This window comes from Montipora foliosa, chromosome 1 (genome assembly GCF_036669935.1).
Source record: "Montipora foliosa isolate CH-2021 chromosome 1, ASM3666993v2, whole genome shotgun sequence".
NCBI lineage: Eukaryota > Metazoa > Cnidaria > Anthozoa > Scleractinia > Acroporidae > Montipora > Montipora foliosa.
The window spans coordinates 8457745-8485244 of record NC_090869.1 but is presented as its reverse complement, the minus strand read 5'-3'; the positions used below and the strand labels follow the sequence as shown (position 1 = coordinate 8485244).

The 27500-nt window shown below is 39.6% G+C and overlaps 3 protein-coding genes across 3 annotated transcripts in view; 2 read left to right on the top strand and 1 right to left on the bottom strand.

Annotated features, from left to right (window-relative positions):
• The window catches only part of LOC138009166 (cytochrome P450 10-like), a 9969-nt gene extending 4283 nt beyond the window's left edge, over positions 1-5686 (top strand). The window contains exons 3-6 of the mRNA XM_068856421.1: positions 221-597; positions 973-1139; positions 4775-4853; positions 5516-5686. Coding sequence (XP_068712522.1) covers positions 221-597; positions 973-1139; positions 4775-4853; positions 5516-5686 — 794 coding nt within the window. The remainder of the gene's footprint in view (positions 1-220; positions 598-972; positions 1140-4774; positions 4854-5515) is intronic.
• A 5977-nt stretch (positions 5687-11663) lies between these two features.
• Positions 11664-26639, top strand: LOC137971407 (interferon regulatory factor 1-like). Its single transcript, XM_068818258.1, has 5 exons — positions 11664-12243; positions 18421-18569; positions 19607-19805; positions 22772-22842; positions 24807-26639. Exons 1-5 carry the CDS (start codon positions 11769-11771, stop codon positions 24843-24845), a joined length of 933 nt encoding a protein of 310 aa, XP_068674359.1. The 5' UTR covers positions 11664-11768; the 3' UTR covers positions 24846-26639.
• Positions 26640-26768: 129 nt separating this feature from the next.
• LOC137971557 (ankyrin repeat domain-containing protein SOWAHC-like) overlaps positions 26769-27500 on the bottom strand; it is a 19896-nt gene continuing 19164 nt past the window's right edge. Inside the window, exon 6 of the mRNA XM_068818423.1 lies at positions 26769-27500. This exon is cut by the window's right edge and continues 1090 nt beyond it. The gene's annotated coding sequence lies outside the window, so the exon portion shown is untranslated.

The following is a 27500-nucleotide window of genomic DNA, read 5'->3' as shown; positions in this document are numbered from 1 at the left end:
CCATATTTGTATTGACTTGGTGGGCCACATTATCCTCAGGATGATTCATGAATGTAACCAAATACGATAGGTTGTCATGTTTGCTAACCTGGCTTGGCACTTAAACCCACCTCCAAAGAAGACTGCCCATATTAAAGTCCCGGCAACCCAGCAAAAATTCTTAAACATGTAGAAAGATTAATATACAGTGTAAAGTAGTTTATTTGTTTTTATCTTACAGCAATTGGAACTGTCCTCTTTGAGACACGATTTGGTTCCTTCACCAAGTCTCCATCAGTTGAGGCTGCCAAGTTCATTGAATCAGCTCACAAGTTATTCACAACTGTGTTTAAGATTTTCCTTATTCCTGCATGGATTGATAAGTTCTACAGGTTGAAGTCTGTCCAGGATTTCTATGATCACATGGATGTCGTCTACAGTTTTGGCGACAGGTGCATTGAGAAAAAAATGAATGAAATACAAGGGAGACTTGATAAAGGAGACATTCAGGAGGATGACGCTGCTGAGTTCCTCACCTTTCTAATCAGCAGAGAAGACATCAGTTTCAAAGAAATAACATCAAACCTGATTGAACTTCTTTTCCCTGCAATTGAAACGGTACGTGCCGGTAAGCCTAACCCCAAATTAAATTGAAATTTTTGGATCTAGGATACTGGATTGTGAAGAAGGGCAGCTGTTAATTATTTCAATAAATCTGACCAGTGCATAAACTGATAAGAAGTCGTTGAACCTCAGTGAAAACTTAAGCCTTTAATTAACTTGCAAACTATATTGTCAAATTACAGTTCCTGGTCAGGAAGGCATGCCACTGTACATCTACAAATTTCTCAATACATGGATGGTGAGCATTCCAAAACTCTGAAAAAGCTGCTTATGGTCACACCCTGTAATGTTTGCAACCAAAAACAGAGAAGTTTTTAAAATTGAAAAACCGCAAGTCTCTAATTTTTAGATCATAAATTTGTTTTGCAGACATCCTTCACTTCTTTGTGGACTCTGTACATGCTTGCAAGAAACCCAGATGTGCAAAAACAACTTCATGATGAAGTGAGCTCAGTTCTGAAACCAGGGGAACGTGCCACACCTGCAGCATTGCAGAAAATGCCATTATTGCGAGGATGTATCAAAGAGACCCTAAGGTATCAGTGCTGTCTCAATTGAGGACCTAGTAGATTCTTATCAAACAGAGCACATGCTAGCTTGTTCCCTGAAAGAAAGCATGTTGTTGTTTACTTCAACATTGATAGAAAATGAGGTTGGATGTTTTCTTGTGTAAATGGTTACCTCTAACTAACCGAGTGCAAGGGAGGGCCTTACTGTAAGGTTCTAGCCCGCTTTTTTTTCCAGTTTAATTTCTCACGTGAGTCGTCAGTTGAGCTGGGAAAACAACAAGTTGGCGAAAACTAGCCAGCGGCCTGTAACAGGGTTTTTCAAGTTATTTATTATATCCCTAGGTCATCAAAGCAAGCACCAAAAGAAAAAAATTAATTCTAGTGGTCAGTACATAGTTACAGCCCACTAAATTGGCCAATCACAGTGTGCTTTCTATCTGAGAGCTGTGTTGAAATGTCCCAGTAGTTTTTTTAAATAAATAAGAATAAATGAGAACATTTATACAGTGCCATACTCCACTAATTGTCCATGGCACTTTACAATAAAATAACTGTTAATTAGTCTAAATTAACTTCATTGTTCAAGACTGTACAGGCTAAAAGAACTTACAAATCAAAAGCGTCCTTAAAAATAAACTTTAAATAGATTTACATTAACACATTCAATAGCACTGACATTTCCTAAGGAGTACTAAATTCAACTAGCAGGTTAATCATGAAACTTCATAACTGATATCTTTCCATTTTAATACCAGCACTTTGTGGTTGAAACATGCACTGCATGCATTGCAAGTATAATTTATGGACTACCTAAACACCTAAACATTCCCATAATACCTAGCCTCCTTCGCAGCCGTTTTTAGGAGGGACGAGCCTAAAAACGGCTGCGAAGGAGGCTACATAATACCATTCTCATACCTAAATATGAGTCGTGATATTGGAATATCACGACTAATAATATACATGAAAGATTGCTCGATTCTGATTGACTGAGAGCAGTGCAGTTCAAGTGTAAAGCCCTGGCCAAACGAGAGCGAAAGTTGACGAGAATTGACGAGAGTTGAAACTCTCGCTCTCGTTTGGCCAGGAACTCCCATTCACTCTCAGCTACTTTCATCGACTCTCGAGAGCTCTCATCGAATTTGAACCTGCTCAAGTTTTTCATGAAAGTTGGCGAGAGTTTTGTCTCGTTTGGCCGCGCACGAGAGTTTGAGCGAGAGTTTTGTGGTCAGCAGTTACTGTTTTTTTTTTCAGCGGGGTCAGACAAAAAGGAAAAAAAATGATATGATGACCATGATGAAACCTTTATTTAAGGACGTTCGCGCCCATTGCTATTGCGCATTTTTTCGCGCATGTCACGCACACGTCATGCATACGAAGGTAAACACGATGCTTTCCACAAGAAAGAAACGTGAAAGGATGTGGCATCATGGGATAGCTGTGGACCCAGGCCTTCTCGGAAATGTCACGCAATGGCGTGACAGTGCGAATAGACAATCGCTTTGAGAACTTCACAGCGATTTTACTCTCTTGAATGCTCGGTGACCCCCATCACTTCCTTTCCCGATTTTGTCCATTTTAACAAAAAACAAACAAACAAAAAAAAATCTGTACGTGAGAAGTTGGAAATATTTCGCCTTTTATGCTCTCGTGCGACCGAAGTTTTCTTTCTTAGACTACTATGTATCGTTTTTCAAGGTCTATTTCACCTCAGAAAAAGGAATCAGCTGCAAAAGTTTGTTTAGTTATATTCAATTTAGTTATGTTGAATTGAGTACGTTTACCTGATCTAAATTTCACAAATGTAGCTCAGGTTTCATTGCTGACAGTTGTAAGCTAATATTGTCTTAACATAACGCAAGCTTCTAAAAGTGCACGTCATGATTTCAAAAACGAGCACGGTGACCCTTCCCCCCCCCCCCCCCTTTTTTTTTGCCTTTTTGGCAAAAGTAGATCATTACCTTTCTGCGTGACGAGTTTTAAAAAAATCTGTACGTGGGAACGTTTTGGGCGCGAATGTCCTTAACTAAACACGCAGAAGCTTGTTTGGGCACAAAATTCATTTAACCGGTCTGGCTAGCTGAATGTACCGGCTGGCTACTCGCCATTCGTTTGGCCAACTCTCGATCATTCTCATCGACTCTCAAGAGTTTCAGATCTCGTCAACTCTCATGAACTCTCTCTCTCTCTCTCGTTTGGTCAGGGCTTAACACAGTGCAAAAAGTGTAATACCGGTGCAAATTACACATCGAACTTCTGGATTATGATTGGCTAATAAACTATAGGGTTTGGTCAGAACCAATCAAATCTTTTGTTTTCAAATCAAGCGCGCGCCCTGGATGGCGCAATTTTCTCTGATTGCGTGATACGCGTGACCGTCTCGATTTTTTTCTTGTATATTATTTAACAAATAGATGTCATGTTGCCGTGGGTCTGTTCCGTAATAGATCACAGAAGACGTCAAAATGTAGTAAGAAGAAAAAAGTGGCACGCGAAGCGATAAAGACTACAAATTGCATTCGCCCTACGGGCTCATGCAATTTTGGTCGTCTTTGAAAAAATGTACTCGTGCTTATTTATTCCAGATTGCACGAGAAAAATCATGTGGTTACCTATACTAAAACCCAGTTCAAACGTACGCAAGGACGGACGAAGTTGTTGGTTCTGCAGATGTTGGATGGTGTTAGTATTTGTGTGCAAACAGAAGCAACAACTGCCAACAATGTAAGGACGTGCAGTGTATTATGGGAAGAATACGACCCATAAGACTTTGTAAACTTTAAAAAATCGGCTGCTATCTTGTTTTCACTATGTTGATGCGTTATCTTCATGGAGACCATATGTAATGAGGGTGCGTGGCCCCAACAATGTTGGAAGAGCTGTACCAACGGATTCAACATTATTGTGCTACGCTTCGGCGATCACGGAACAAGAGAAATGTTGGCAAGTTTGACCAGTTTCAAAGTTCGTTCAACTCACAACAACACGCAACACCATATAACAGGGTGTACAAACGGACGCAACTTGTAAAAGCCAACAATGTTGCAATGTTGGGAGTTGTTGGCCAACAATGTTGCAATGTTGGGAGTTGTTCGCCAACAATGCTGCGTCCGTTTGCACGGATTAATATAAGGATTAGACAAAACGGTGCGATTCGAATTGCTGGCGATGTTGCTTTTGTTCTCTATTTTTGAAATTTCTCCTTGATGCCTCTTTTAGAAAGACTATCTGACGCTATTAGCACCAACGCAATATGTCAGTGGTATTGTTGTATGAAAAGGCAGTATAATTAAAAGCGGTTGACCTGAGGCGATCAGCGCGAGTAGGATGTTGCTGAAATTTTCGATTTCTTTCGCAGCAAAAACCCTCTCGACCGCTTAGCGAATCAGACTCGTTCCTCATCCTGTAAATTAATGTGTAACAACAAGATCACCTAAATAGCCAAGTCAATCGACACATAACTTTGAAATTGCCCAATTTGGTCCCTATTTTATTTGAGTCTGATGTTTTTGTGACGAATGCTTGGAAGAGTTTGACCCGTTTACTGCTTATCGACTTTCAAGATGGTACAAGTTGAAACAAAAATCTCAAAAACATAAGCTTACCGTTCAAACTTAATTTCCTGTTAAATCTTTTGTGTTGTTCCCTCTTTTTTTTTCTAGGATGTATCCTGTTGCTTTTGAAAATTCCCGTTTTCTCCAGGAAGAGATCGTTATCCAGGGCTATCGCATACCTCCCAAGGCAAGTCAATTTGATAAGCCGACAAGGCGAACTTGATTGGTTATTCCCAGGTAAACGGTCTATGCTTCTTCCCTACCGTGAGTGATGTAAACTGTTTTTCTTTTATGGTTAACCCTAAGCCTAACAAGACGAAGTGCATCAATAGTACTCTATTCTAGGTGCGACCCAGTCGATCAACGCCTTCGCTGTAGCTTCCGTTGCACCTGCACAGAGCCCCTAGGGTCAAAAAATTACCTAATGGTTATTTGAACGTCAGCGCAAAATAATATTTTTCTTTATCATGACATGTATAAAACGTAAAGAAATGTCACGTGGAGTTTTGGTGGATGTTAGCTAATGATATTCGGTGCAAGGACGTCCACACTTGGTTCAGTCTCAAGTGAAGCATCAAAAAGCACATTAGCGTCCGCAGAACCTTCGGGTTTTTTTAATGTTTTGGTCACGTCGTTGACCAAGTGACCAAAAGAAACGGAGGGATCTGGGGACGAGCATGCCCAAAGCAAAGAAGGTGCTTTTGCGTGTTCTATTCTATTTTATTCACGCTCGAACATCATCAAGACATCATCGCGTCCGAGGTTTACATTCAGACTTGTTTTTTCTAGCGTTTGCGTCCTCCCATACTCTACCCTCTCAACCTTTACGAATTGAATTCTCTTTGGCAGACAATGATTCGTATACCGTTGTACGCAATGGGCCGCAATCCCAAGCTGTTTGATGAACGTCAAAAGTACAAACCTGAGCGATGGCTGAGGGATGATACACACAAGTCTCCATATCATTCTTTTTCTTCGCTCCCTTTCGGATTTGGAACCCGAATGTGCATTGGTAAGTAGATGCACTTACTTTCAATGAGTAGCAATAATTGATAATACGTGAGTATTGAAATTGGACTTGGCCAAGTTATTCGAAAGCAGTGTGAGCGCTAATGTATATTTGATGTGCAGGTTTTATGCAAAAGAACTGAATGATTCTCCCACTTAACTGGTTTTCACTTTATAGACATCTGAAAAAACCAGGCCCTTCAACGGGATTTAAACCCATGCACAGGATCTTAAAATCTCTGAAGAGGATGTGCTGCCTTTGTAATTTCATCTGCAAATGGTTAGACTTTCAAGTCTTCTCGGATAAGGACTATAAACTATAGTCCCCGTCTCACAAATACCTTCTCTATGTTCAAATAAGTTCCCTGCGGGACGTTAAAGAACCCATACACTATTCGATAAGAGTTGGGGATGTAGTCCCCGGTGTTGTGGCCCAGCTGTTGTCTCCAGAAATGGCCGGCTTGGCAGTGATGTCTCTAAGAAGGCTTACGGTGGTATGAGGCCACCTAAGCAGAACAGCCATAATTGAAAAACGGACTTTGCCGAGTGCTGAAACATGTAGGTGTGCTGTAGATGTAAATGTATGTAATAAAACGAAAGATCATAGCTAAAGAATTTCGATTATTATATCAAGGAAAACATCCAGGGGAATTCAGAACCTCAAGGACAAAGTTCAAAACTGGCAAGCAGATTTGAATACTGAGTTCAAATTTTCAAAACTACTGGTCACGCGTGACATAGCGTGACTGTAAGCAAGGAAAACGACAACGTCGCGGAAAAAAACGTCGCTCCACAATATGAGAGTACGTGACCACGGCTTTGTCATCGCAAGAATTTTTTGATTAGTTATGTGTTGTGAGACTCTCGTTTTGATTGGCTGGTAGGAAATATGAGCGTGTATCAAGAAAATCTGTTTCAATCAATCAGAAGTAAGTAGAATTAGCATTTTCCTTCATTTGTCAAATTATTTTTGAGAAAAAGTTTACACTCGGCGAGTTGGGAGAATTCTCGAGAGTTATGCAAACCCTCCAAACCCAACTCCACCATGTGTTGAGATGACTTTGCAAACACGGAAAAAGTCCTCTATTGCTTAAAGCGTTAACGCAAGTATTTAGGTCGCGATTATTCGGTCATAGTCTTGTTCACCATGTACAATGATACGGGCAAACGACCCTGTGAACAGTTTTAAAGTAAAAATAGAAAATGAATGCTTCATTGTTATATACTCGCGTTGTCGTCAAAACCTAAAATTAGGCGATTTCACGTTGTTGTTTTATGGAGTACGGCAAAGAGATGCATGGAAACTCGGGCTGCACGTGCAGCGCCATTATTTTTCCTATTTTAATTAGCAATTAGACCCGTAGCCCGTAAGGGCTTTGGGCTAATGCACCTTCGCCCGCATCTCCCTTACACCTATCCTTTCCAAGATTGCAGACGATTATGTTGTTGATACCCGCCGTGCTAAAGAAAATCGACAAAAGGCAATATGGGACAATATCTAAATCATGCACTTCGCACGCACTTGTTAGCATGATCCATAACTGGCACGTCAGCTCCGATGGGAACTCGGCCGTGATTAAGAGTGGTTTGGTTTTATTTGATTTCCGTAAGGCGTTCGATCTAATTGATCACAATATCTTAGTGCGTAAACCTTTAGATTACGATATTCCGAACCACATATTATGCTGGATTGTTGACTTTTTATCGGATAGGAGACAGAGAGTTAAACTGGCCCAGGATTGCTTTTCCGAATGGCGTTACATTCCAGCTGGTGTTCTACAGGGGACAAAGCTTGGGCCATGGCTATTCTTAATAATGATTAATGACTTGAATGCAGGAGAGGCAGATATGTGGAAATATGTGGATAATACCACAATCTCTGAGGTGATAACTAAAGGCCAAGAGAGCTGTATTCAGCAAATAGTAGACGATCTCGCAATACAAGTAAGGGATGACAGTTTTCAGTTAAACGAAAGAAAATGCAAAGAGCTTAGGATTAGCTTCGCAAAAAACGAACCAGAATTTGACCCTATCTGGGTTAAGCGTCATACCCCAGAGACTGTGAACAGTGTGAAATTATTAGGACTCAATATAAACAGTGAATTAAAATGGAATGCCCATGTGTCAGAACTAGGAAGGAAGGTTTCTACAAGATTGTATTTTCTAAGACAGCTTAAGAAATCGCATGTTGCCACAAGAGAGCTTCTTCTATTTTACATTTACATGCATTCGCACTATTCTGGAGTACGGAAGTCCAGTTTTTCATCGCGCTTTACCAAGTTATCTAAGCGAAGACCTAGAAAGACTTCAAAAACTCGCTATGAAGATTATTCACCCCGAGCTATCGTATGCTAAGGCTCTAGAACTATCTGGACTTTTAACACTGTATATATGATAGAAGAGAGGCAATTGCGGCAAAGTTGTTCGATGAAATATGTGCAAATCAATCTCACAGTCTTCACAAACTACTTCCAAGTAAGTACCAACCAAGCTACTATCTGAGAGAACAAAGAACATTTATCCATCCGAAGTGTAAAACTGAAAGATGCAATAATAGTTTTCTTTTAAGTTATGTTTATAGTAGTTTAGAACTAGATATAATTTTGTTTCTTATTGCACATAGAAACTTGACGCATGCTTTTGAATTTGTGATTCTATAACAGTTTTTTAGTTCAGTAAATTATGTTGGATCACCCTTTTTTATTTAGTCGCAAAGTCCTATAATTAGTTGTAATTTAGCACAGTAGTAAATTTTGTATTTGTAAACCTTATCACAATTCAGCTCTTGGCTGCAAGTTTTTAAGGTGAATAAACTATCTATGTATCTTTTTACATTCTTGAGTGAAAGCATTCGTTGAGGAAGAGAGACGATGTGCTCTGTGTAGCATTGTTCTTAGCAAGCTTCTCTTGTATCGCGCGTCCGTGTGGCTTTGGTAATGCAGTAAGAGCCCTGTATTGGTCGGCTTTTTGTAGACCTTTGTATGGATTGTGGGATTGTGTTCTCTTCTCTAATAGTCGTCATGGAAGTTTGCCTGTCACGGCTTCGATTTCCATGGTGAAGGACGCTGAGGGATGGGCTTGGTGCAAGGTCTTGGCCGTGGCTATGCCAGGAACGATGGCGAATGTATCGTCAACGAAGCGTTTGTAGAAGTCGGGAATATTTCTGTCTGCTTTCAATTTCGCTATAATTTAGCTCATGCATGAATGTGTTTGCCATGAGTGGGCCAAGGGGCGAACCCATAGCCACACCGTCCACTTGTTCATATAAATTGCCATCAACCTGAAAGAGTTGATTCTTGACTTCCACTTGTAATAGTTTCCTCAGCTGCGCCGGCTGAAGATTGGAGCCAGGGGTCTTTTTGAACCAATCATCGTTGAAAGCCCGTTCGACTTACCCTGGATGCCAGAGGTTTTTTCTCTCTTAGAGCGACGGAATAGCGAGTCGCGATAATATTCGTCATCCCCAGGAATGGAAGTTGAGAGAGAAAAACCTCTGGCAGCCAGGGTACGTTCGACTAGGATATCAATAGTTTCATCGACTTGGACAATTGTAAACAGCGAAGATACGTCATAGCTCACGAATATGTCGCCTTCTTGAATGTTGACATTTCTGACAGTATCGGCAAAATCAAAAATGTCTTGGATCATGTAATCATTGATGGAAAGAGGTTTAAGTTTCTACTCAAGCTATTCAGTAAGTGTAAAGTTGTATGTAGCTATCGACGAGAGGATTGTACTGAGCGACCTTTTCGGGTAGCTACCTGGAATTGTTTGGTAGTGTGTGTTATGGCAGATCTACTGCGGGGTTTAGCCGGGATTAAAAATTGCGGTTTGAGCAACAGACTGCTTGGTGGTCTCGTGGTTAGAGAAGAGATACCGTTTCCGGATACCTAAGTGGTCTTTTAAAAGAAAGAAAGAAAGATGTTCTATTCCTTGTCGTTGCTCTGAAATAACGATATCCATATGTTCAATGCCAGAAGACACTACATGATTATCATAATGCGAGTTGGAAGATACCGAGGTATGCCTATGTGCTGTCCGTATTCCTGGACCGAGAGAAGTCTGGGTGTGTTTAGAGCCAAATTTCTGGCCACAAATGTTCAAACGATGGATAGCGATATCCGCCGGATGAATCACTTTATTATATGGAGGAGAGTGTTTTACTGGGAACTAAACCACTCGTAGATTCCATACGCCACTTCATCCGGGACCCGAGTGGCGTATTTTCCGTATGTCACCTTTGTGAGTGTCGTATCGTTCAATGACGTCACGATTCCCGCCTTTTTTTCCCGCCTTTTTTATAAAGCCCAGCAGTATTTGTAAAACTTGACTACTTTGCAACACAATAAAATCGGAATTTATCAATATTTAGTCTCCATATAATAAAAAGAACATTACACGTTGGCTCGAAGATATGAATTTTATGTTCTCGTGGCAAGAACAATATCTCACTCGTTCGCTTCGCTCACTCGTGAGATATTGTTCTTGCCACTCGAACATAAAATTCATATCTTCTCGCCACCGTGTAATATCCTTTATATCCACCGGACAACTCAATTGATTTTGCAAGCATTTGCTGATCCGCTGGATAGTGATTTATCGGACGGATAGCGCTATCTATCGTTTGAACAACTAGGGCCTGGTTATCAGCCGTTGTTACCTTTCGTGTTATTGTTGTTTTTGCTTGTAAATTACTCGCGTTTGAACAACAGTTTTACTTCGAGGAACTGCTAGGTGCCTTTGTGAAATGCGGAAAATCGAGTCCTTTTTATCCTGTGAGAAAACTCTCTCGAGGGGGAAGAGAATTTGCTCCCGGGCAATATCTTCCATGTTTCTCGAACCTCGTTTTTTTCCTCATACGGTATTATGACCTTTACATATTTTAATCCAGGCATTCACCTTACCCTCTCATTTCTTACCCGTTTGACGAGAACGTGGTCCATACATCCGTAAAAGGCTAGTCCACAAACAGAATGATGAAAAATATGCGATAACAGCTAGAAAGAGCGCGAGAAATTATGTTAATGAGATGAAACTATTTAGTAGCAATTATAGTCTGAAATTACGCTTTTTCATGCCACAGGAAGAAGGCAAACGAAACAAGGCCGGATCCAGATGACTCTCGTCAGGTCACACATGCATGGAGTACGCTTGGTTTGTTCCAACCTCGTTCCCAGGGTCTCGCTGTCGATGCGGAGGGAGAAAATGGAGACCCTGGGAACGAGTTTGGGTTTCTTCTTCCTTCAAATATGGAGTGTTAACTCTTGTTCTTAAATCTTAAAAGGTACGGAAAAGTGTTGTCCTTGATTGAGGTAGTGGTGTACCTTTTTGCACGAATGAAGGCTTTTCACAGAATTAGAATTCGTACAGAGAGGACACAGGGACTGAAACTTCAACATTTTACCACATTTGCACGAATGTGAGAAGACAAACTCAACCTCCCCCTTCTCCCTTTCTTCTGATCGGCATCGTCTAATCCCTTTAATCCCTTGTTGTAAATTTTCAGGCACGCGCGTAATGTTTTGATTTCCGCCTTCTTTTTACCGATAATATTTTTCATTGTTATTGTTGTTTTGTGATCTTTCATCAGGACCTTAAAATGCGTGCCATTTAGATGTATTTGTCAATGTTGAATGAAACTTACACTCTCGAGCTCGAAGCCGTCTTTAAGACAGCGATAACAACTAAGTCAACATTGGCTCGCGTATGTCCATTGTATCAAATGTCATGCGAAACGACTACTTCACACTCATCTTTTAAGTTTAACTTCTTAAAACAAAGTGAATACAAATCCAATATTGCACGTACCAAGATCTAAAATCTAACACTAGCTGTCTTTTTTTTGCGAAAGCAGGTTTATCTCGTACGGAAGTTTATAGTCCTTTCCGACACAGTAACCACTAGACATGCAGGACACTATTAAATACCTCGATTCTCATCAGCCAATAGCAGGCCAGTTTATTGTGCTATATGCTTAATGGGCGTTCACAAGAATAAATCGCTGCTCTAAAACGCTTGCCTGCAAAGCAAGAGTTGCCCTGCATAGCGCAAGAAGTTACATAGAAAACTTTCTCCGCATTTCTATGATCTCACAATGGAACGCTCACACCAAGAAAGTGAAATGTTATTTGGAGCTAAGCGCACGAAACTGCAAGATCCACGAAAAATGTTATCTTCGCCGCAAATGCCATGCGAGAGGGAAGATCGATCCTACTTTCGCAAAGTGGCAAAACAACCACGGCAGCGCTTTACACCTTGGCTGCAAGATCAGATCGAGAAGAAAGACATTGAAGGCTTGGAATGGATCGACAAGGAAAGGGGTATCTTCAAAGTTCCTTGGGTGCGAGTAGACAAGCCTGAATTTGAACCTGCCCACGCTGAGTTATTCAAACGCTGGGCTCAACACACAGGGAAATATCGCCGTGGAGATCAAGCGGACCCATCAACGTGGAAGACCAGGTTTCGCTGCGCTTTGCGAAAAATGCAAGAAATTAAAGAAATTCGAGAGATGGGAAAACTTGAAGGAAGCAATCCGTACAGAGCTTTCAAATTTGAGCCGAAACCGAAAGGTAAGAGCTACATTAAGAAGAGATTTACTTGCAAAATCTTGGTCTTGAAATTTTTTTTTCTTAAGTTAACAAGTTTGTTTAATTTAGTTCCTCGAGTTATGCTGCTAATTGGCCTTTTTTGAACAGAAATGTACCTGTAGACTTTTGCATTGACCACCATGTGCCGAGACGACGTCTTTGTAAGTTCCGCTCTCAATCGACATTATCCTTTTGAAGCAAGATGCTTTGCAGTGACCATCTTCCAGTGAAGAAAGAACAAACTTTCATTTTGTTCTGCAAAACTTCGTTGAATGTAAAATATGCTATACTGATAGTAATTTTTTTTACTAAAGTAACTAAAGGGATTTCTTTGATCGTAAGAATTCAGAAAGATTCCTTCTCTTATTCCTTCTGTAATTACGACATCGACAATCTAAAAACTAACAGCGTTTTACCCCGCAGGCGTTCTTGAGAAGAAAATGCTGTAAAATGGCCAAGTAAAAACGTTTCAGAGCCATACACTGGTTCCACTGGTTTCACTCTAAGGAACCAGAGAGCGAAATCACGTATTTTACTCAACACGGAAATGAGAGTCATATTTACACTCCTCAACTTGTTTGTAAAGGGTTTTTCTGTTTCAAATCGACTGGTGATTGTTCCAATTCTCTTAAGGTTTGTAGACTGCATACAGTCTTTGAAAACCTTTCTCTTTTAATTCTTACCCAACTTTCAAATACTGGGCAGGGCTTTTAAACATGGGTGCATAGTGATACCTCAACGGGGGTATTTCTTTCAAAGGTGTTTGAGTGACATTCGTCCTCGGCATGGAGATGAATTGCTTTAACCAGAAAACAGTTTCAAAGAAGCCGAAATTTATCTTCTGAAGTTCAAAACATTCAATGAAGGTTAGATGATCGAGCCTTGATTCAGGCACGTGGGGGAGTAAAGTCCGGAAGTTGTAATTACCTACGCCAAGAGAATCGAATCTTCGTGTGCTTTGTAATGTCTGTGCTAAAACAAAACTTTCTTAAGATCTCGACACTTAAAGGTTGTCCAAGTTTCGAATGGTAAATACTAGAGCTCATTTCAACCGGTGAATACAGTTCGATTTTTGCAACCTTGCAAAAATGATGCATTCCATAGAGAATCGCTTTGCGCTTCTATCAACTGAGCCATGTCCGAATAATGATAGATCGAACTATTCCCTTTAGCAACGACCAAATTAAAAGAATTAGCAGAGTGTATGTAATTAACTATAATCTTATTTCCACCTTTGTGCCAAGCACATCAACATTTCATCACCTGGTCGCGATATCCTTTTAACAATAATTAAAATAAAGCCAAAATTTATATCGCTTATCGCCTGACCAAGTAAATGGCGCTTGTCAGCTTTCGGGAAAGATTCCGTCCAAATACGTTTTAAATATGCTTCGCTGATTTTGGTGTAATGTTTCTTGAGCGCTTTATTTTGTCGATCAGAGCGACATGAGTTCGCGATAAAAAGTGCTTTTACCTGTTCACAGGAAGTCAAAAGAACGGTAAGAAAATAACTAATACTTCAGATAGTTTTAAACGTTGCTCGATTAGTCACCTTTAACGACATCTATTCGTTCTTTTATCTTGCAACACGTGTTTTTTTGTCGGAGACTGTCTTTGTCTTGGTAATACGTTTATCACTCGAAATGTTTTGTTTATTTTTTTGGACTGGATTGCTCATTTTACTCAATCGATCTCGCTAAAATCGAACATGACTCTAAACATAATTGACAAATCGCTCTCCCATCGCCGCCATTGCTTAGGCAACTAGACAGATCAAGGAGAATCTCATTAGGGATTTACCACCAAAATACTTAAAAAGCTTTTGTGGCTCTTCGGGGTGGAAAAAAGAAGCATTATAAACTGCCGAATATCTTGCATACTCTTTGACAAACGAAAGACAAAGCAAACTGGTATTCAATTGAAACGAAAGTAAAACGTTCATTGTATCAGGTGTTTTTGGAATGAAGTTGTTCTTTTCCGGGTGACTGGCAATTGGCCAACCGTAAAACTGGAACGAAAAAATACCTTCAAAAGTGTTTTCCGTTTGTTATTAACGAAACACCAAACATTCTAACGAAATTTCACAATACCGTAATCAACACTAAAGCATAGGCACCTCACGGTATTTTTAGAGCAAGTCCTCAACTCTGCTACAATCGTGCCCAATGGCGGTCACTTTTTTTCCCGAACACAACCTGAAAAACGGGGTGAAATCATCACATTGATTCAACTTAAGCGCAGGGGTAGCCCAGAGCAACATTGTATGGACGACAGAAAATAGCGACTGGAGATAATTTCACTTCAGAAATGAGGTAACTACATTTTAAAAATTAAAATACAGGCCTTTACTAAAGAGTTTGCCCACATGATTTTAATGCGTTATCTTCGTAGTAGCGAGAAACTTATCGAAATTTGATGTTTAATTTGTTTATCTTGTCACATGAACATACTCGGGCCAGTTTTATCAATGTAGGTTATCACTGGCGATTTTAGTTGTGCTTTCGTCGCTCTAAACCAGTAGCGACCCAGACCGTCATGCTGTCATTCCAAAACTTCTTAGTCGCACAAAATGAAAGCTAAATATACATGTGCCCGGATGAGGAAATTTGAGGTGATTTAATCATTAAAAAACCATGCTATCGTATTGGCACCTTTTAACGCCTTTTTTAAAATTATAAAGTTTGAACTTCCTTATTCTCAAGATGGTTCACAGTTTTCTTTCAAAATGAAACTTGGCGAGAAAACAAACGTGTGGTACCCGTATGAGGAAGTTTGGGATGATTCAATTAAACGACGACATCCTGTTGGCTTCTCTTAACGCCTCTTTTAGATAAAGGTGAAACTTCTAGGCTCTCAAGATAGTTTACAATTTTTCTTCTTCCTCGTTAACATCACTTTTTTTTTTCCACATCAGAGACTTTCATGCTAATTGCAAACTGCAGGTTGTTCATTGCCATAAGTCCATGAAAACCGTCTCACTCAAGCTCGTTTCTCTCTGTAGAACTTGCGAGATGACTGTGGGAGGTAGGCAAGAAATATGGAGTGAAATCAATTGCAATTGGGTTTCGTTGAGTTCGGGCAAATATCATTATTTCAGCACGATATCGATCTAGCTCGATTTCCTTAGCTTGATCTTTCTAAGGCCTGCACTGTCATCAAAGAAGTGATGTATAGCGTCTGACAAAATGTTAACTGCCTCTTTGAGCAACCTTATATATGTTAATCCAAGTATCAGAAAAGCCCTGGCCTTTCACGAAATTAAGTGAATCGATTAGTTTTCAACGAAAGACTACTTATTCTTGAACAAACTGAATTCAATTTTACAACTGAACATGCACGGGAGAAACTGTTGAGAAACTTAAATAACACCCCGGCCTTTTACGAATCAAGTGAAATCGATTAGTTTTCAGCAAAGGACTACTTATCATCTTGAACAAACATTAACTTTTATAGCTGAACATGCACGGGAAAAATTCCATAAACGTTGAGCATCGGGCTGTCATGCCGGAGGTCGCGGGCTCGAACTCCAGCCGGATCAAACACTGAGGATCTTAAAGTAACTGAGGAAAAAGTGCTCCCTTTGTAATTTCATCTTCAAATGGTTAGACTTCAAGTCTTCTCGGATAAGGACTATAAACCGTAGACCCCGTTTCACAAATATCTTCTATGTTCATAAGTTCCCTGTGGGAAGTTAAAGAACCCACACACTATTCGATAAGAGTAGGGGATGTAGCCCCGGTGTTGTGGCCCTCCTGTTCTCTCCAGCAGAACTGGCCGGCTTGGCAGTGATGTCTCTGAAAAAAAGGCTTACGGTGTATGAGGCCATAAGCAGAAACAGCCATACGATAAAAAGGGACTTTGCCGAGTGCTGGAATATGTAGATGTAGATGTAGAATTCCCAGTGGAAATTTTTTGGGCAAAAAGGTATAACTTCAGACATTAATGTGTTTTTCTTTTCACCAAAATTAAGGATTTTCTGCACTGTTCGTAACGCTTCCTATACGACACCAGAAACATGATCTGTTTATTAGCACGCTTCAATTTAGTCGCAATTTCTCACCCGTTTTTCTGATGGTTACATATTTGTTCCCGCACTCTATTTTATTTGGGAAAATTTTCATATTAGATTTTACCTTTCAAATAGAAAGTGTCCCTTTGTCTCAGTGATGATGAAGACAGCCGTATTTGTTTGACATCCTTGAAAACATTTTGAACTCCAAATTCAGCCGACTTTAACTGGGCTTTAACTTTATCAAGTTAATTGGACTCGCACTGTCGGTTAGGCTGTGTTTGGGTATTTCTCTGAGTTTGAGTCAAGAAAAATTTGTAAACCTTACTAACTGAAGTCTGATGGGCTTATACCTTCAAAATTTACAAGATAAATTATGCGTCAATTATGATGAAGTCTTGAACTCTTGCCAATTTCCTTAACTTATCAATGCAAGTTGACTGTCGCATGTTCCACAAAAAACCGAATTATTGTATGTTTATAGTGCCGTGCTTTGATTTATCGGCCAGTTATTGTACAATTTAATTAAAAGTCTACGTATCAGACTCAAAGATAACATCCTTTAGTGAACAAAATCAGAGGATTCCACCTGTATAATTACTATGTGCCAAACCAACCTTCCTTTGTTCCGAAAGCGAAGTCAACTTAAATCTGTTCGCTCAGAAGTCGCAAAATAATAACTGTTTTGACAATTAAGACAACCCCTGGCACTTCCCAATCAAACCAAAGATTTTCATTTTACACGATTTGCAAATAATCCTGATTTTAAACAAAACGAGTTCTTCATCTTTGAGTTACTTATAACATTTTTAGTGCTTCCTTTGTAGCGTTAGGATTTAATGCCCATAAAGCAATTGATAATTTATTTAAATTCGTCACCAAGAGCTAGATGAACTTACTGTTAAACAGTCTACGATTTCTATAAATGTGTGTTTACCTGTTGGTATTATTTAAAGTCATTTCATGCAGAAAAAATGAAAATGGATGTGCAGTGAACAAGGTTTGGTAAAGTATTGAATCAGTTTAAGTGTGTTATTTAAAGCCAGAATAGTAAAAGTCGTGGGGTGTGTCAACACTCAAGTCTGCGCACGCGCAAATTAAAGACAAAAATTCAAGTGTTTTTCCCAGCAAAGCCGAAAGCGGTTGACGGAACAAGCACTCATATTTAAAAGACCTGTTGGCATTCGAAAATAGGCAGTGACAAGTTTGAGAGGTCATTGTAATTAATCTTATCTATCATATTGTTATGACACAGTACTTTAAACCTTCCTCAGATGAAAAGGTAATTAACAAAGTGTTGCTAAGAAGAATTCTTAATTCAAAAGACATACCAAATTTTTATTTGCCCCGAGTCCTTTTGTGATTCTAAGAGGCAATGAGGAAAGATCTAACGATCTCATCGTCGAGAAATATCTAGTTCCGTTGTGGTGCTTGTGTCAGTTATCTCAGTTTTGGAAAGTTAACAAAGTGAAGGTTTCGGTTTTCTGTACTAAAATTGCCGCATTGATAATTAATTTCGTGAACACTGGCTGTATAAAGATCTGTTAAGCTGTTTTCAAGTTTCCAGAGAGTGTCGTGATCGGTAGAGGTGGTGGATCAAACGAAAGCCAAAAAATATAGTTAGCAGATATCTTTACCCTTGTCGCCAAAAACGTTTCGCCCCGGCTAATATGGAATATTTAATGATTTTTAATCAATTGTATGCACTCAACTGGTGGCTTTGGTTACAAATCCATTCTTTTTTTCTATTATGAGACTTTTTTCCAAGAAAGAGGTCTTAAATCTTTGATAATTCGTTTTTCCAAGTAAGTGGAAGTATAACATTTCCATGATATTCAAAAGAAACACGGTAACACTCAGTATTAATTAATCAGTTTTCGACAAGGATTTCCTTAGTTCTCGCCCCATAGTGATTTAATCAGTGTCTATCAATGATGGCTTATCTCGAGTTACATCGACATGTTTTTGCGGGAACATATGTGAAAGCTCAAGGTGTCATTGCTTCTCTGTAATCTTGTCTTTATCTCGTTTCGGTGACTTTTCGAACGTCGTCACCAAACGATAGAATTTTGGTTAAAACTGGAAAAATGCTCTTTCTTTGCAGCGGAGTGCGTCACACGTGTAATCATATGCTTTTCTTCACTTTCTAGACGGAACTTTGAATTCCACTCCAAAGCATGGCCGGCGACCGGCTGGGAAAACACTGTCACGACGAAGGTCTTCGTCGTCGTCGGATTCCACGAGCTCTACCGAGACGGGCGGAACTGGGGAAGCACTAAGTCAAGCTTACGCAGCTCAGGTAAATTAACTATGAGAGATTACTTTTATTAATTCTTCTTTCTTTTAAAATCAGTGTTGAAAGAAGTGTCGCAATTGGTTTCAAAAACTTGTCACGCATGAAAAGCCAATAGGACAATCACATGACTTTTGGAGGGCATACGGTTTATTCGTGACGCTAGTAGCATCATTTGCTCCCAAACGGAGCGAGGGTGCAAAAGATGCTACGAGGGACACAAATAAACTAAATGCCCGACAAAAGTGATGTAATTATCATTATTATCAATACACAAGGCCAAATCGTACAAATTCATTTAATAAGGAAAAAACTTTTAACAGAGATGTAGCTTGAACAATGGTATGAAAAGTTGTAATTGCTACAATACGATTAGCTGCTAAACAAGAGCAAAAAGTCATCCACGAAACATTGAAATGGTATCCTCGGGATCATATTCGTGGAACGAAGTTGTTTGACATCTCTGCTGCCAATCAGAAGCAGGGGGGCAAATGCATTTTCAGCCCGGGCATTTTCCGTTTGGCTCGCAAAAGGCGGGTTTTACAGAGGGCAGTTTGTCATTTGGCCGCGCGTATTGATAATAATGAGAGGTTAACGTCGGAATTGATCGAAACTTTCCACTTTTTTCGCTTTATTCAGAGAGAAATTTCGCTTTCCGGCAAAAATAATTTTAACTTAGCAACGTTTAGCGCAATCATTCGCCATATAAGGTCAAGCTAAAGTATATGAGCTGATAACCGAGAGTGAGTAAACTAATCAGAGCACGAGAAATGCATTAACCGAGGTTGAGAATTTAATAACAAAGGTTATTTTGTCTTACGCCATTTTAGTCAGGTATATGAAAGTCTACCCAAAATTTGTGTTTGTCTCGTGCGTTTCCTGTTCAATAATTTACGGAGTTGGATAATCATACCATTTGTTATCTATTTATTTGTATTCAACTTGCCTTGAGGGTCTGTCAAAATACAGCAAAAGTCGTAAAAATACCGCATGATCAGTCTACAAGCCAATCTGATCCTCTGTTTTCTGCTTCGTGTTCGCAGGATTTTTATCCTTATTATTGCCCTCCAATGGATTGGGATATTAATGAGGTGATTTGTCAGATGTTTATGCCAAACTGTCCTGCTGACTGGGATATGAGCATCTACTTCCCTGAAAGTATCCAGAGTCAATTTGGTTTCTCCACTGATAGGGGGTCGTCAATTTATACCGGACAAAGAAATCAGGAGCTAAATTACCATGGTTAGTGAGAACTGGGTCGGAAACATTTGGGAGCTTTAAGGCCCAGGCAAACGTCTTCAATGAATTACTTGATTCAATATCCGTTCGATTTTGTTGAACGATGTTGTTGACTGCTGGGCTGGGCATACGGTTTCAACACATCATAAAACATTTGATTCAACAGAGTCTCACGAGAGGCCCGGTATTCAGTCCCATGATGCAGCCGCGGTTGTTACTATGGATACGGACTTGTTACTATACGTAAGGACATGGATACGTGCAGTGAGAGACCAGTTAGTGCGCAGGCGCATACCCAACAATGTTGAAAGAGGTGGGGGGGTGGGGGGAAGCGGGCATCGATTCAACTTAGATTCAATATGTTTCAACACGGTTAAAAGGGGGAGGGGGCAAAAAGATTCAACATCGCTGTTCCGCCAACAAACTCGAACGGATGTTAAAGCCATTTGCCCGAGCCTTAGAGTGGCAGGTAAAAAAGACGTTTTATTGTGGCATTCTCGTCCCGTAGACGTCGCCCTTCCTAAAAGCTCCCAATAGACGATATTTTTGAAGATGGTGGCGTGGTCAAATAGTAAGGGTATCAAATTGAAATCCGGAGTTCCTAGCTTTCAGACACGCTCCGACCACTTGCTACTGATGTTTTTCTGGGTTAATCCCTGATTCAACTTCTCTACTGCGCTTGTAAAATAGCCATCTGGTACGTCTTCGGCCAGTTGTGGGAACCTCCAGTCCCAACCAAAAAATAACCTTTAACGCAGGAAGTGTTCACGATCAATTTGGATTAAATCTTTTGAAATTCACAAGAAAACGCTTGAATCCGAAAAATCGCTTGTTTTTTATTTCAAAATTCTCGAGCGCCGCCATCTTAAATCAGTGACGTCTTGTTAAGGCTACCCTGTGCTTATTTTAATTTAACTTAAACTTTTTGTGTCAGAAGGACACGTCACAATTATTTGATTTGGCGGCGCCTAGGCAATTTGAAAGTGAAAATAAGCGCTTCTAAATGATAGGCTTGTTGCGTAGTTACGGGCGAAATGACAACTAACAAATTGGAGTCCTATGCAGGGTTCGAACCTTCGATCACCGCATACGCAACACCAATCGGATGCTCTACCCATTGAGCCGGCTACAAGCAGTCCTGTAGACTCCCACGCAGATGTTCATGCGTCCCTCCAAACAGCTTCGCACCGGTAGATCCATTCTATTTGTTTTGTTTCGGCTTAAGGGCCCACAGACGGATTTTTCGCGCGTTGCTAAGGAAGTGAAATGTTACGTCCGCTAAATGACGTCATCACATCATGAGCTGACAAGAAAACACACTCACAAGCAAAAGTCACCGCACGAACTGTTGTTTCTATCAAAGGTGTTTCCTCGCCCTTCCTCGCGCTAGTTCTCAGATCAACTGCGCTTGCGTAAACGAACTGACTTCCGGCGGTCTTTAAATTGAATTTTTTTTTTTTTTTACATGGCACGTTTCACCCCCAGATACAGAACATAGCTAAGCATTGATTTTTTTCAAATCATCTTTTTTGAAAAAGTTATGGGTATTTCAGTATCGTTTATGTCTTTAAAAATAGAATTTTTCAAAATAAAAAGAAAACCATGCTTGGCTGGATGAAAAACGAATACAAATTATCAAACCATCGATTAAATACCCAAATTGCGTAGCACGGAGACAAATTTAGAGTTTTCTTTTATTGGTCACGTGACCATGGGCGTGACATGATGACGGCATACTTAGGGTCATTGGCTTACAAAAGTTGGAAACTGAAAAAAAAAAGGCCAAATTCTCTCAAATTACTTAACCATTACATCTTTAGCAACGCACCCCAAAAAATACGTCAGTGGGCCCTTAAAGTGCCCCTGTTACCAAAAAATCAATTCTTATTTTTCTTTGGATTTTAAAACTATGTTAACTAAACACAAAGCGACTAAAGTTTCAAGCCTTGATTAAAAAAAAAAAAAAACCTGTTTATTTTAACTGGAATTTTCCTATTTAATGGTCCGCCATTACTAACTTTAAAATCTTGAGGAGAGAATGACGTCAAAGGCTCACTAGTTTAAGAATGCAATGGGTGTATACGCCGCAGAATTAATATGCAGCACAGGAGTTTTGGGCTTTCAGACTTTTAAACTCGCGTTTTGATATATAATCAGCGGTAGGTACTTGGTGTATTTTGTCATTTAGTGGTTATCTATTTCACAAAATTATCTAAACACGGTAAAATCTTCATGGTTAGGATTAAAATTAGCGTTAGGGTTACGCTCAAAGTAAACGGCCTTTGGATAAAAATGAAAGCTCAAAATTTTGCCAGTCTGGTGTTAAGCAAACACACTTTAAAATTTTGACGAAAAAAAGGAAGTGATTTTTTTAATCACAGGGGCACTTTAAAGTCACGAATGTAGAACATCTGGAAGACTTGTTTGCACACTTTCTTAAGATCTTAAAGTTCTTTCGATTTCCTGTGGCTCGCTTCCATGTTGTTCCTTGACGTGATTGCTAATGACCGATCGTTTGTGTTCCTCCACACGTCGATGCAAGTGTCGACTTTTGAAGCCAACATTGCATAGTCTGAATCGCAGAGATCACATTTAAAATAATATACAACATTTTGCTGGTTCTCTAATGCTGTATTGCGAACAAGCCCAGTCCAGTGCGAAGAAATACGTTCCGGCCTGGTCATTAGCCCTTGATGAATCAACACAAATAGATTTCAAAGAATTGGACGTTTTCAACCAACCTCTTGAGACACCAATAACAATAGAGAAATGTACGACTTCTGGTGGACGAACAAAAGATGCCCATGAAACAGCTTTTATTTTCGTCGACCAACATGGCGGCGATGACGTCACGTGAAAACCTCCAATTGAGTTCTTTTTAGAGCTTTTAGAGCCGTAGATGTTCAAAGTCACTTTTAAGGCATCAACTGTACTAAAATCTAAATGATTTCACTTCAATCTGATTGTAGATTTACAGCCGAGAGCATGGGACAGTTATCCGGCACAAGATGGATATGACGCCTCGAGCATGTACAGTGAGGTCAGCAAGTAGAACCGAACTCAGTACATTCTGTTTGTGTTATTGAAATCTAATCGGCTTGAGGTGATTCCCTTGTTCTGCGCATAAAATTGCGACTTGCGGAGATGGCGGTCTTTCTCGCCGGCCATCTGAAGAGAGAGAACAAAGGCCGCTTTTCCTGTTCAAAAGCTTTTATGCGCAATCATGATAATTCTTCTTGGTTAAGAAGTTGTTGCTTTGAAACTCGCCCCAGTACTAGGTATACGGAAAAAAATATTATTTTAAGGAGAAAAAAAGTTGGATAGTAGAAGTTGTAGTATCTACATGTAAATGACGTGAAACTGCATTTGGAGTCAGACACTGAGTGCAAGGTGACAACTGTAGCGGTCCAATTTGCTTACATTTATTTGCAACATTGATCAATTTGGAATCAATTACTAAAAGATCATAGCCCAGACAAACAAGTAGGTTCACGTTTTCAGTAATATTCAGTAGCTTTTGTCAATATATATAACAACAATTTTTCGGTGACCCATCTTTTTATTGCATTTTTTCAATGTCCTGTGAATGAATATCAAGTGTGCCAAGTTTGACAAAAATCTGGATAGTACGTTATTTTCAAGGGAATTACCTTAATCGATTCGATGTTCGTCTCCCCCATTACATCGTCAATTGCTATTGCTATTGCTATTTTATTTAAGTTATGTTTTTTCACTTTAATTTAAATCGACTTTCTATGAGAACGTTCAGTGTCGATGAAGTTAAAGGGGATATGTCACGCCAAAAGAATGTCTTTTCATGACACTTAAAATACCCAAAAAGTGGAATGAAACATTGCAATAACTACTTAACACTGTTGAACAACATAAAAGAAATACATACAGCAAGAGGAAAGAGAAGCATGGATGAACACAAATGGACAAGATTGAAACGAATTACTTTTGGGTTATCTTGAAAAAGGTCGGCCTGACGTTTTAAAATTTATGGCAAATCGCCCGAAAAAAGGTCGTTTTTGATCATAATCATCGTGCTTGTGATGTAACGATAATTTTGTCAGTAAAGGAATTCAATTCCACATTGCCGGCTATCTTCGAGTTTTCAACTCGTGATTTACTTGAGATTTCCCCGAAACACCCTAAAATCACGTGACATAGCCCCTTTAAGGAAGCCTAACAAAAATCCGGGCTTTGAACGGCTCAGTGCTGAAGAAGTGAGCAACGCAATCGAACGATTCTGTAATCGAGTCCCGTTCTTATCCGGTTGGGTCGTACCTCATGCTGGACACTATTTTTCATTGGCTGTATAGTGTCGTACTTCCAGTTGTTGTCTGTGCTAAATCTATTGTTATCTTTGTTCGTTTTATTGTTCTTTTGGCCAATCCTGAAGCCTGTTCAATGAGTTACGACACGACCTTTTTAATCTACATTTTTATAAAGGTGCTTTGCGACCGTTGTAGTTCGTTCATTAAAAGTACGATACAGAAAACACCCGCATATACATGTAACAACACTTTTTTCAGGTTTAAGGTTGATCTTGTTCTTATTTGAGGGGTGCTTAGTGAGAAATCACCCTGAAAGTGTTCTTCAAATGTTCGTAAAATTGGTTTCAGAAAAACTTCAAATTATATATTACTAGAGGTTTAATTAACATACCCTGCTGTTTATAGTTTGTAATGGTCCTGAACATCATAATACTTTGATATAAGTTACTGTACTGTATTGTTTCCTTATCCTAATACCCTTTCCCTTTGTATTAAGAGCATGCTTTAATTATCAGGCTGAATTTCTTTTTATTTATATGGTGCTTTATTAGCCAAATTTCAGCCTGATGTTCTTAATCCACTCGTTCTTATATGCGGTTTACTGTCATCTTAGAAACTCATCCGAAGCAGGACGTCAAATATGAGGCCTTTATCTATCTTTCGTCCGACTCTAAATTCTCATTCCTGTAATTTACCTCAAGTCTGGTATTTCTCCTTTTTGCAGGTCTTGCCCTTCAGGTACTCTCAAATGATGCGCGAGTAATCATTGCAGCAGCACCAGAGTCAGCCCGGTGTAGCAGCTATAGTTTTAGTTAATCAGGAATTTATTGAGTATCATTTAGGTATTAACATAACTTAGCGTGTCCTCAGGCAAAGAGCTACGCAAGGCGGGTACATGCAGTTGTCAAAGGGCAACCTGTCTTTACTGAATGTAACTATTTCATCTTTTTATCGAGAAATTTCCGACTATGTGTATTATTCAAGGTTATTTGGCCAATCGAATGGCCAGAACTTGGTCACATGACAAACGCCAAGACTATGGAAGTCAAACTGGATACCCTAACAAAACTATTAGTCTTCCGAGTATATGAGTATCAGTCATAAAACTAAGACGAGATTCTCAACATTCAAAAACAAAGAAACATCCCTTCCGAATAGTGAACGAGTCTGCGACTTAAACTTCGGACTGGAATCAGTTTTTACGCCCCTGCCATAAGGTTAACTCCGCACAGCTTTGAAATTTCAGGTCTCCTCCCAACGGCATTGCATTTCTTTTCAAGTTTTGTACAATTTTAGTACTGGCACAAAAACGTAAAATTATTTTGGGATTATGCGAAGGAGATAGCATTCACAGCTTCTCCTTCACATGCCATGGTCTTACTTGTTCAGTGATAAAACTGCAGGCAAAGCTTGCGCAATAGTGCAACATACGAAAGCGTAAAATTAAGAATGACACAATGGGAAAAGCAAAGGTCGCTGGGCGGCCTTGTACTTGCCTACTCATCTTAAGGAGAGCCTAATACTGCAAGCACAGCTTGGTTGCCCGAAGAACAGAAAAACAGACAACCCTGCCGAAAATAGAAAGTGAATTACGTCGGTTTTCTCTTGTCAATGTCCGATAGAAGTGTAAAGTTAATTATCATTGATTTGCCGCGGCTGAGCATTTTCCTGCGTTTTGAAGATCTGTAGCTTTTACAAAACATTACCAGATAGGAAAATCCAAGAGACAAAAGCAATACTCACCGCTACGTCAGCAATTGTCATAAATGTGCCAACCAGAAGTTTACTGGCTGTCGAAACAAAGGGTTCGTTTGTTCTGTGGTTGGCAAAATGTAAGGAAAAGAAAGGAACTTTATTTAAGTGTCTAGTCGTTCTTGCCCTGGAGCACTAATTGGGGACACTCTCAACGGAACCTAACAAATAAAGCAAATCAAGTCAAATGTTGCTTTTTGAGGAGAGGGGAAAACCGGATTACCCGGAGAAAAGCCCCGGCTGGTGCAGAATAGAGAATCAACAAACTCAACCCACATATGACACCGAGTCTGAGTATCGAACCCGGGCCACATTTGTGGAAGGCGAGTGCTCTCACCACTGTGCTATCCCTGCACCCCAAGTCAATCAAATTAAAATTCAATGATCAAAAGAATTGCTTCGAAACAGTGAGTATCGCTATATCACAAACATGTGGTCAATGGAAATCAAAGACACCATTTTGAAAATGCTAAAAGGTGAAACACAGGTGATTGCAACTCAGCAAGGTGAGCATTCAATCGTAGGGAGTTCCTAATGGGCAACCAAGGGGAAATCAAATTCCGGCACGGGTCTGGCTGCCCGGCTTATCTAGAGCTTTTTGTAAACTTCGAGCACTGGTAATGCTAAAAGAAGTTGAAATGAAGGTTGGGAAGATCATCCAACGTTCATTTCATTCTATTCCACAGTTCAAATAAATGAGTTTTATACATTTAAAAAAAATCACGAGTTGTTTTTTTACGCTTAAAGTAAGTAAAATAAATAAAGAATCAATTCTTAGTGTTAATAAAAATATAAGAGGATGAAATCTGTGTGGTACTTCTTTTCAAAGTCTACGACTACAGCCCCATTACATCCCTTCATACCAGGCAATGGCTTGTCTTATCTTTTCAGTACGTTGATAAGTTATTAGGTACACTTAAATACGAGAAAAATATGTTTATTATCCACAAATGCCCAAAACCGCATTATATTTACAAAGTAAATATATATAAATGGAAATCTATTACAAAAGATTCGTAGACGAGACTCCCGTAACGTTTACAAGTATGCATTAAATCCTTCCTTGAATTAAATCCTCCTCTTAAATATCTAATGCTTATGTCCTGGCAGTTTTACACAAATCCAATATTCCTTGCATTTATGCGTCCATTTAAGAATTCCATAATTTTCTATTTTCTTTTTTTCTGTTAATAACTATTCTAAACAGTTGCAAAACGAAAGCGCCATGTTGGTGGGCGAAAACAAAAGATCTCTCATTAGCTCCTATTGTCCGTCCACCAGCAATAGACCAGATTCGATTTATTAAAAGTCAATCCCGAACGAAAGACATCATCTCGAGTCTCTGGGGAATAAATGTAAGGAATTGTATCAGTTTATTCCCCAGAGCCTCGAGATGATGCCTTTTGTTTTGGACTGAATTTTAATATATCGAAATTGGTCTACTGTACATTACATCATTGTTATGTGTCTCTAGAGATTGGTTGCAAACCATCTATTGTTTAGCATTTTGGCCGTCGTCATCGTCGTAATCTGAAGGTCTCTAGTCCCGAACAAAGGCCCACCTTCAACCGACAGGCTTTTCGACCGTTTGTTTTTGTAATGGGAATTCGTAATGCTTATCGCAGCGCTCTGATTGGATGAATTTCAGCTTTGGAGGAATTTTGTT

Excerpts from the sequence above, each read along its gene's own strand:
- LOC137971407 (XM_068818258.1), top strand. The coding sequence starts at position 11,769 with ATGGAACGCTCACACCAAGAAAGTGAAATGTTATTTGGAGCTAAGCGC. Across the intron at positions 12,244-18,420 it reads ATTTGAGCCGAAACCGAAAG|ACGGAACTTTGAATTCCACT; the intron begins GTAAGAGCTACA and ends TTCACTTTCTAG. Across the intron at positions 19,806-22,771 it reads TCAGGAGCTAAATTACCATG|ATTTACAGCCGAGAGCATGG; the intron begins GTTAGTGAGAAC and ends ATCTGATTGTAG.